Source organism: Limulus polyphemus, unplaced genomic scaffold (genome assembly GCF_000517525.1).
Source record: "Limulus polyphemus unplaced genomic scaffold, Limulus_polyphemus-2.1.2 Scaffold5498, whole genome shotgun sequence".
NCBI lineage: Eukaryota > Metazoa > Arthropoda > Merostomata > Xiphosura > Limulidae > Limulus > Limulus polyphemus.
This window is the reverse complement of record NW_013671108.1, coordinates 1-10,924: the sequence shown is the minus strand read 5'-3', so window position 1 is coordinate 10,924 and position 10,924 is coordinate 1. Positions and strand designations below refer to the sequence as shown.

Genomic DNA, 10,924 nt, shown 5'->3' with positions numbered 1-10,924 from the left:
TAAGGGAAATTCTTGACTTACGAATCTTTCGACATTCTTTGAAAAGGTTACTGCTTATGTAGATGAGGGTAAGAGTGTAAATTTGGTGTATCTGGATTTTCAGAAAGCATTTGACAAGGTGCCACGTAAAAGGCTTGAAAAAATTATCTCTTTAGGTGTGGGGGATAAATTAGAAAATTGGATAGAAGAGTGGCTGGATGGAAGAAAACAGAGGGTTGTTACAAATGGAGATCAGTCAAACTGGATTAATGTCACAAGTGGGGTACCTCAGGGCTCAGTCTTAGGACTTTTGTTTTTTTTCATTTAGATCAATGATATAGATGAAGGAATGGTCAATAAATTACTTAATTTCCAGAAGATATTAAGGTTTTGGGTGTAGCTAGCTCTAAAGATGCTGCTGATTTACAAGAGGATTTAGATCATTTAGTGAGTTGGGCACATAAATGGTAGATGGGTTGAAATTATAATAAATACAAGATAATGCATGTGGATTATCATAATTTGAATTATAAGTATAATTGGATGGGAATAACCTTAACAGTGTTGTGAAAGAAAGGGATCTTGGTGTAATAGTTGATTAGTCTCTAAAGCCATCCAAACAGTGTACTGTTGCTAGTGGTAGGGCAGATAGGATTTAGGGTTTTATCTCGAGCAGGGTGAAGGAGGATTGATAATCTTGAAACACTCTTGGTGAGCAATAGGTTTTCTCTACACTATTAACTTTACACCAAAATAACTGCCATAGACACACAGAGCCCCTTTCCTCTTGTTCAGACTCTCTCAAACATATAATGTCATCTTCTATCAAGCTCAACCCATGTACAGCCCACACCACTATCACGAGTGGGGCGAAGAGAAGCAGAAGCTTCTGAGCACCTCTGGTAATCCTCGGGGTTTCACCTCGGTGGTTTTTTATACCAAAATTCCTGCCACGATTTTGACTTGATTTGACACACTGACCTGAGTAACGACCCTGGTAATCCAAGTTAACCAATAAGCTTGTTAAACAATATAGGCAAATTAATGGAGAAAATAGTCACAACAAGATTGAATCCAATAAGCTCCTCTCCGACACACAATACGCGTCACGCAAACAACAACAAACAATTAACCATTTAGCCAGATTAACAGAGTCAATACACAATGGATTTAATCGTAACTTAGCAACAGTCGGAGTATTCCCGGATGTCAGGAAAACTTTCAATTCTATTTGGCACAACGGTCTTAAATATGAACTATGTAACTACAGAATACCTATCCCAGTTATTAAATGGATCTCAATTTCCCTAATTAAGAGAGCCGTGAAAGTCAAGATTAATAGCAACATTGCTGTATGAAGCACGTCACGCAACCCCTACTGTCAGAAAACAAAATACAAGCTACTCTAAGCCACATTGTCACGTGGTGCAACACATGGCGCGTGCTGCTTAATACACAGAAAAAAACAAGCCATTATCTTCTACCGCAGACATAAGCAAAACAAGAACCAAATAAAAGTTTTTGGTTTAACCTTCAATAGAAAGCTAACCTGTAATATACATCTCTCAGAAAATAACAATCAAGGCACAACAACGGATAAATTATCTTTAAAAAATCAATAGCTTCTCTAAAGGCTGCAATCGATAATGACGATATACAATGCTTATATAACACGTATTCTGGAATAAGGATGTCCAGTAACATGCAACATCTTTACAAAAAACTAGAATCTACCCAGCTAAAAGGAATACGACTAGCCTAAAATAGGCAAATCAACGACGTTACATACACTCTTCTCAACCCTAGCAAACAAGAACTACGGTAAGCCTAAAAACAGAAATAACCTATTCACAAAACTCGCCAATATCGCAGAAACTCCAGCCAACTGGACCTAATTCATCTCTCACTCCAACAACCACCTTGAGCGTTTTGCCTTGTATCTCTCCACCCTCTTTTTCAGGTTACCGAAAAGAACGAACAACGGACCAAATGTGTTTATTACTAGTTATATGTACTGCAAAAATAGTGAAACTGTTATGTTGAGATCATTAAATGTTCTCTGTTCTAGTACTATGTATTGACAGAGTGTATTTAAAGTTATTGTGTGTATGTAAAGTATCGCATTCATTCTACCCTAAAAAAAAATCTGTTCCATTTAAATGATTGTATGTAAAAATAGTTATCTGTAATTGTCTTTTGTGATGCAATAAACTCTGGTTCTGGTTCTTTCTGGGACTACGTGCGTGGGCCCCCAGGGACTGACCTCGGCTGTCTGGATCTACTGCTGGATTGGTTGATCAATCGTCAGACTTGAAGCTCCAATCAACTTCTCTTCAAATCATTATCAAGAAAGCAACCGTTCTTTCAATCTTCTTCTTAGCTTTCCCTCACGCTTGAACCACAGGAGATCAAAAGTTCAGAGAAACCACTATTATATCTGCTAAAATTATCGTTAGCCAGGGAAGAGAAATAACATTAATTTATGAACACCCCTAGGTTTACTACTAAACCTAAAATTTCTAAATGTGCTTCCATACGGAAACATGTGACAACTATATGTGATAGTATCATTTTTCTGTTGTAGATCACTCCTAAAAAACATGCAATATTTCAACCTTATCTAATTGTAGACTAGTATTGAAACACACTATAACTATACGTTGTACTATAACAGTATCTAATTGTAGACCAGTATTGAAACACACTATAACCACACGTTGTACTATAACAATGTTTCACTGTAAACCAGTATTGAAACACACTATAACCACACGTTGTACTATAACAATGTTTCACTGTAGACCTGTATTGAAACACACTATAACCACACGTTGTACTATAACAGTTTTTCATTGTAAACCAGTATTAAAACACACTATAAGCACAAGTTGTACTATAACAGTATCTAATTGTAGACCAGTATTGAAACATACTATAACTACACGTTTTACTATAACAGTATCTAATTGTAGACCTGTATTGAAACACACTATAACCACACGTTGTACTATAACAGTTTTTCATTGTAGACCAGTATTAAAACACACTATAAGCACAAGTTGTACTATAACAGTATCTAATTGTAGACCAGTATTGAAACACACTATAACCACACGTTGTATTATAATAGTGTTTCACTGTAGACCAGTATTGAAACACACTATAACCACACGTTGTACTATAACAATGTTTCATTGTAGACTAGTATTAAAACACACTATAACTACACGTTGTACTATAAAAGTATCTAATTGTAGACCAGTATTGAAACACACTATAACCACACGTCATGTGGATCAATACCGAAACATTCGTAATGCTACAACAGTATCTAGCTGTGGATCAATATCGAAATATTCGTAATGTTACAGCAGTATCTAACTGTGGATCAATACCAAAATATTCGCAATGCTACAACAGTATCTAGCTGTGGACCAATACCGAAACATTCGTAATGCTACAACAGTATCTAGCTGTGGATCAATATCGAAATATTCGCAATGCTACAACAGTATCTAGCTGTGGATCAATACCGAAACATTCATAATGTTACAACAGTATCTAACTGTGGATCAATACCGAAATATTCATAATGTTACAACAGTATCTAACTGTGGATCAATACCGAAACACGTAACAAAAAATTCGAGACTACAATACCTTGTTGTACGATAATTCGGTAACACGAGAAACACATGAAATATTACAACAATATATAAATATAATCCAAAACCGAAGCACGTGACAAACGCTTGTGATAACATAACAAGTTCTAATTGTTATGTAGTACCGGCACATAAAACAAACATACATGATACTATTGGCATGCCTAATTCTACACCAGTAGCGATAAACATAATAAACCAGTGCGATACAACAACAATGTCACAGTATAGAACAATGCCAAAACACATAACCAGTGTTAGGACAACACGTAAGTTCGAGAAATATATTTAACGCATAATATCAGCATGTGATATTATAAAGATACCTAATTATAGACCGATTCCGGTAACCATCAGAACTCATGCGATACTACAACAATAAATATTTGTATACCAATATCGAAACCCATAATAAACACATAACATACAATAAACTCGAATACCCTACGACATTATAAACACGTGACATAGAGCAATGTCTAATTGTAAACCAACAATGAATCATATCATGATCAGATGCAATACTACATCTCCAACACCGAAACACACGATGTCCACATTCAATACCGAAAGATATCATCAGAAAATGCGATACACTAACAATGAATAATTGTAGACCATTAATATACCACATGATGTACACATACGATACTGTAATAATGTCTAATTGTAGACCATTACCATATCACATGGTAAACACATACGATACTGTAACAATGTTTAATTGTAGACCATTTATATACCACATGATAAACACATACGATACTGTAACAATGACTAATTGTAGACCATTAATATACCACATGATAAACACATGCGATGCTGTAACAATGACTAATTGTAGACCATTAACATACCACATGATAAACACATGCGATACTGTAACAATGACTAATTGTAGACCATTAACATACCACATGATAAACACATGCGATACTGTAACAATGTTAATTGTAGACCATTAATATACCACATGATAAACACATGCGATACTGTAACAATGACTAATTGTAGACCATTAACATATCACATGGTAAACACATACGATACTGTAACAATGTTTAATTGCAGACTATTAACATACCACATGATAAACACATGTGATACTGTAACAATGACTAATTGTAGACCATTAACATACCACATGATAAACACATGCGATACTGTAACAATGTTTAATTGTAGACCATTAACATACCACATGATAAACACATGCGATACTGTAACAATGACTAATTGTAGACCATTAATATACCACATGATAAACACATGCGATACTGTAACAATTACTAATTGTAGACCATTAACATACCTCATAATAAACACATACGATACTGTAACAATGTTTAATTGTAGACCATTAACATACCTCATAATAAACACATGCGATACTGTAACAATTTTTAATTGTAGACCATTAACATACCACATGATAAACACATGCGATACTGTAACAATGACTAATTGTAGACCATTAACATACCACATGGTAAACACATACGATACTGTAACAATGTTTAATTGTAGACCATTAACATACCACATGGTAAACACAAAAACAGTTGATATTATAAACATAAATAATACTTCAATTATGTTTAATTCTTTAACAGTAAGAAAACACATGATGACTACATTTGATACTACAATAGGGTATAATTTAAGACATACACTGAAATACGTGATAAACACACGCGATGCTACAACAGTGTCTTAGTGTAGATCAATACCTAATATATATATTAATACCATGATTAAGAAAAATGATAATACAACAATATTGAAACACATCCGTTATTACAACAATGTCTAATTCGTCATCAATATCGATACAAATATAACGAATAAGTAATACTACAACAATGTACAAGTGTATTTCAATATCTAATATTATTATACCAACATGTGATACTACAGTAATACTTAAGTATAGGCCAATAACGAAATAACTCATCAACAAATGTGATACCACAAGAGTACCTAATTTTAGACCAAAACAAATAATAAACACATGCAATACTCCAGCATTATGTAATTTTAAGACAATCCCAAAACGCATTATAAACACCAGCATTATGTAATTTTAAGACAATCCCAAAACGCATTATAAACACCAGCATTACTACATCATTGTTTTAGTTAAATCAATGCGGAAAGACATGACAAACACATGTGATACTACAACAGAGTCTAATTATAGACCAACATTAAAAATAAGCTATACCGCAACAACGTCTAGCTTTAGACTTATAATAGAATAAACATATGATACTAAAAGTATGCTTAATTATAGATCAACGCCGAAAAATAGGAGAAAAATATGCAATACTACAACAATATCTAAGCACATACCAATAATGAAAGACATAACAAATACATGTCATATTACAACAATATCTAATAGTAGACTAAAACCGAAACATGCGATTCTACAACAATATCTAATAGTAGACTAAAACCGAAACATGCGATTCTACAACAATATCTAATAGTAGACTAATACCGAAACACATGATAGAAACATGCTATATTACAACAATATCTAATAGTAGACTAATACCGAAACACATGATAGAAACATGCGATACTACAACAATATCTAATAGTAGACTAATACCGAAACACATGATAGAAACATGCGATACTACTACAATATCTAATAGTAGACTAATACTGAAACACATGATAGAAACATGCGATACCACAACAATATCTAATAGTAGACTAATACCAAAACATATGATAGAAACATGCGATACTACAACAATATCTAATAGTAAACATGCGATACTACAAGAATATCTAATAGTAGACTAATATCGAAACACATGATAGAAACATGCGATACTATAACAATATCTAATAGTAGACTAATACCGAAACACATGATAGAAACATGCGATACTACTACAATATCTAATAGTAGACTAATTCCGAAACACATGATAGAAACATGTGATACTACAACAATATCTAATAGTAGACTAATACCAAAACATATGATAGATACATGCGATACTTCAACAATATATAAGTAAAGTCTAATATCAAAAGAAATAATAAACATACACTTGAATAAAGTTCCAAATATCCTTGCGATATAACTACAACAATGTCTTATCGTCTTTCAATACCGAAACACATTACAAAAATTGAAATTACAATGTTCCATTGTTGAATAATATCGAGAAACATGTTAAACACGTGTCATACTTAAATAGTGTCTAGGTGTAGTGCAGTACCGAAACACATAACAAAATTATCCGATACTACAACAATGTGTACTTGTAAACCATTACCAAAAGGAATGATGAACATAATGTGATACTACAACAGTGCCCACCTGTATACTAACACCAAATTAGTTACGATACTTTTACGGGGTCTAATCGTAGACCAATATCTAAACATATAATAAGCACAGAGTAGACTACAATAATTTCATGTTAAAGACAAATACCGAAACACATGAGGCACTAAAAACAATCTATTAAAAAATTAATACCAAAATAATACATAAAAACGTACGATACTACAACAATAGCAATTGGAAATGAATATCGAAACTCATGAAAAAAACAACAACAATACTTCAACAATATATAAGTATAAGCCATACCGAAACATATGATAAACACATGCGATACTCCAACAGTGTCTTATTGTAGACCAGCAATGAAACTATAAATATCTAAGTGTAGAATAAAACCGAAACACACAAAATAATAAACTTCATAGTAGAATAATGCCCTTACATATTTCAATATGCTATGTAATTCGTTTATTAGTAGAACAATTAATGTAGAGGCTTTACAAAGTTATAGAAAAAGCTACATGCTGCAAACATCACAATAGAACAAAAATGTATAGAAACTATATAATATACCAAAGTAAACTTAATATTTCATCTACAAAAAAAAATATTACGACGTCTGATATAGCAGAAAATGTAATAATCTAAATTATCCTGGAATAAAAGAAATGTACCTTGATGATTTTGTCTTGGTATTTGGTTATTGAGGTAATCTCCTTCTGGAAAACTGGCGTTACTAGTTATGTTATCAACTTTGGATTGATAAGGGTGATAAGAATTGTCTGGATTATTATTATATGATCCTGTCACTCCAGAATCAATAAAACCATTTTTTCCTGGTGTTTCACCACCAACGTAATCACCTTGTGGAAAGCTGGCGTTATCAGTGGTGTTATCCCTCTTGTATTGATAAGGATAATACACATTGTCTGGATTATTAGTATTATATGATCCTGTCACTCCCGAATCATTAACACCATTTTGTCCTGGTGCTTCACCACCAACGTAACCTCCTTCTGAAAAGCTAGTATTACCAGTGGTGTTATCCAACTTGGATTGATAAGGATAATAAACAAATAACACCATTTTGTCCTGGTGTTTCACCACCAACGTAACCTCCTTCTGAAAAGCTAGTATTACCAGTGCCACCAGAAGGTTTTGGTAATGCTACTGGAAAACCAGGTGTAACAGGTTCGTCTACCAATAGTATAGACAATGTTTACAATACATCAGGAAACACCAGTTTACCACCGGAAGGTGCTAGTAATATTACTGGCGAGCCGAATGTAACAGGTTCATCTACTAATACTATAGACAATGTTTACGATACATCAGGAAACACCAGTTTACGACCAGAAGGTGTTAGTAATGTTACTGTAGAATCAGGTGTAACAGGTTCGTCTACCAATAGTATAAACAATGTTTACGATACATCAGGAAACACCATTTTACCACCAGAGATTGCTAGTAATGTTACCAGAGATAATCTAGACAATGTGTATTACCCTGATCAATTCCTGTGGGATAATAACACTGGTAACGCCAGTTTTCCTAAATGGGAAAACGTAGGTAGTCAATCACCAATACAGAATGATCCGTTATATTCTGATGTGACAGGATCATTTAATAATAATTCAAACAGCTCTTATTATCCTTATCAATCCAAGTGGGATAACACCACTGGTAATGCCAGTTTTCCAGAAGGTGATTCCGTTGGTGGTGAAACAAAACTGGTGTTTTCTGATGTATCGTAAACATTGTCTATACTATTGGTAGACGAACCCGTTACACCCAGTTCTCCAGTAACATTACTAGCACCTTCTGGTGGCAAACTAGTATTTCCTGATGTATCGTAAACATTGTCTATACTATTGGTAAACGAACCTGTTACATCTGGTTCTACAGTAGCATTACCAAAACCTTCTGGTGGTAAACTGGTGTTTTCTGATGTATCATAGACATTATCTATACTATTGGTAGACGCACCTGTTACACCTTGTTCTCCAGTAGCATTACCAAAACCTTCTGGTTGTAAACTGGTGTTTTCTGATGTATCGTAAATATTGTCTATACTATTGGTAGACGAACCCGTTACACCCAGTTCTCCAGTAACATTACTAGCACCTTCAGTTGGTAAACTGGTGTTTTCTGATGTATCGTAAACATTGTCTAAACTATTGGTAGATAATCCTGTGACACCCAGTTCTCCAGTAACATTACTAGCACCTTCTGGTGGCAAACTAGTGTTTCCTGATAAATCGTAAACATTGTCTATAGTATTAGTAGATGAACCTGTTACATTCGGCTCGCCAGTAACATTACTAGCACCTTCCGGTGGTAAACTGGTGTTTCCTGATGTATCGTAAACATTGTCTATACTATTGGTAGACGAACCCGTTACACCCAGTTCTCCAGTAACATTACTACCACCTTCTGGTGGCAAACTAGTATTTCCTGATGTATCGTAAACATTGTCTAGATTGTTGGTAAACAAACTTGTTACACCCAGTTCTCCAGTAACATTACTAGCACCTTCTGGTGGTAAACTGGTGTTTCCTGATGTATAGTAAACATTGTCTATACTATTGGTAGACGAACCTATTACACCTGGTTCTCCAGTAACATTACTAGCACCTTCTGGTGGTAAACTGGTGTTTCCTGATGTATAGTAAACATTGTCTAGACCAATGGTAGACGAACCTGTTACACCTGGTTCTCCAGTAACATTACTAGCACCTTCTGGTGGTAAACTGGTGTTTCCTGATGTATCGTAAACATTGTCTATACTATTGGTAGATGAACCTGTTACACCTGGTTCTCCAGTAATATTACTAAAACCTTCTGGTGGTAAACTGGTGTTTCCTGATGTATCGTAATCACTAGTTGTTGGATTCGTAGCTGATATCTCTGTCATCGACGTATCGGTGATAATAATTGAAGAAAATGGAATATCTTTTCTCGTTTGATAAGTTAAGAAACTATTATGAACTGTTGTTGATGATTGTTTACTTGTAGTTGTTAGGTTATCTTCTTCTGATAAAGCGTTTGTTGCAAATATACCATAATACGATGTCGTTATTGCACCTTGTGTATCATTAGAGTATTCTGACGTGGAAGACGGAGCAAATATAGAGCTTGTAGGCTTGGTTGTCATATTTAACTTTTCTGTAATACTTGCTTTAGGATGGGTATCAGTAGAAAATTTTGTTGTGGTTGAACTTGCTGTTGTTATTAGATTTATAGGTGTGGCATATTTAATCGATGTTGTTGTAGGATTACTTGTTGTAGCTGGTTTCACGGTTGTGGAAGGATTAGCCACTGTTATAGGATTCGCTGTTGTATTTAGATTAGCTGTTGTAATTTGTTTCAATGTCGTTGTAGGATTAAGCGTTGTTTCTGATTTTATGGTTGGGGTCGTATTAGCTGTTGTGGAAGGTTTAACTGTTGTAGTTGGTTTCACTGTTTTAGTAGGTTTAGCTGTTGTTGTAGGGTTGAGTGTTGTTGTTGGTTTAGTTGTAGTTGTAGGGTTGAGTGTTTTTGTTCGTTTCATGGTAGTAGTAGTAGGTTTATCTGTTGTTGTAGGGTTGAGTGTTGTTGTTGGTTTCATGGTTGTAGTAGGTTTAACTGTTGTTGTTGGTTTCATGGTTGTGGTAGGTTTATCTGTTGTTGTGGGGTTGAGTGGTGTTGTTGGTTTCATGGTTGTGGTAGGTTTAGCTGTTGTTGTGGGGTTCACTGTTGTTGTTGGTTTCATGGTTGTGGTAGGTTTATCTGTTGTTGTGGGGTTGAGTGGTGTTGTTGGTTTCATGGTTGTGGTAGGTTTAGCTGTTGTTGTGGGGTTCACTGTTGTTGTTGGTTTCATGGTTGTGGTAGGTTTATCTGTTGTTGTGGGGTTGAGTGGTGTTGTTGGTTTCATGGTTGTGGTAGGTTTAGCTGTTGTTGTGGGGTTCACTGTTGTTGTTGGTTTCAT

At 34.6% G+C, this 10,924-nt stretch overlaps 1 protein-coding gene across 1 annotated transcript in view; it reads right to left on the bottom strand.

Annotated features, from left to right (window-relative positions):
* The window catches only part of LOC106472658 (mucin-2-like), a 67,047-nt gene extending 56,123 nt beyond the window's left edge, over window positions 1–10,924 (bottom strand). Inside the window, exons 1-2 of the mRNA XM_013933313.1 lie at window positions 8,636–10,924; window positions 7,632–8,007 (exon numbers count right to left, since the gene is read on the bottom strand). Coding sequence (XP_013788767.1) covers window positions 7,632–8,007; window positions 8,636–10,924 — 2,665 coding nt within the window. The remainder of the gene's footprint in view (window positions 1–7,631; window positions 8,008–8,635) is intronic.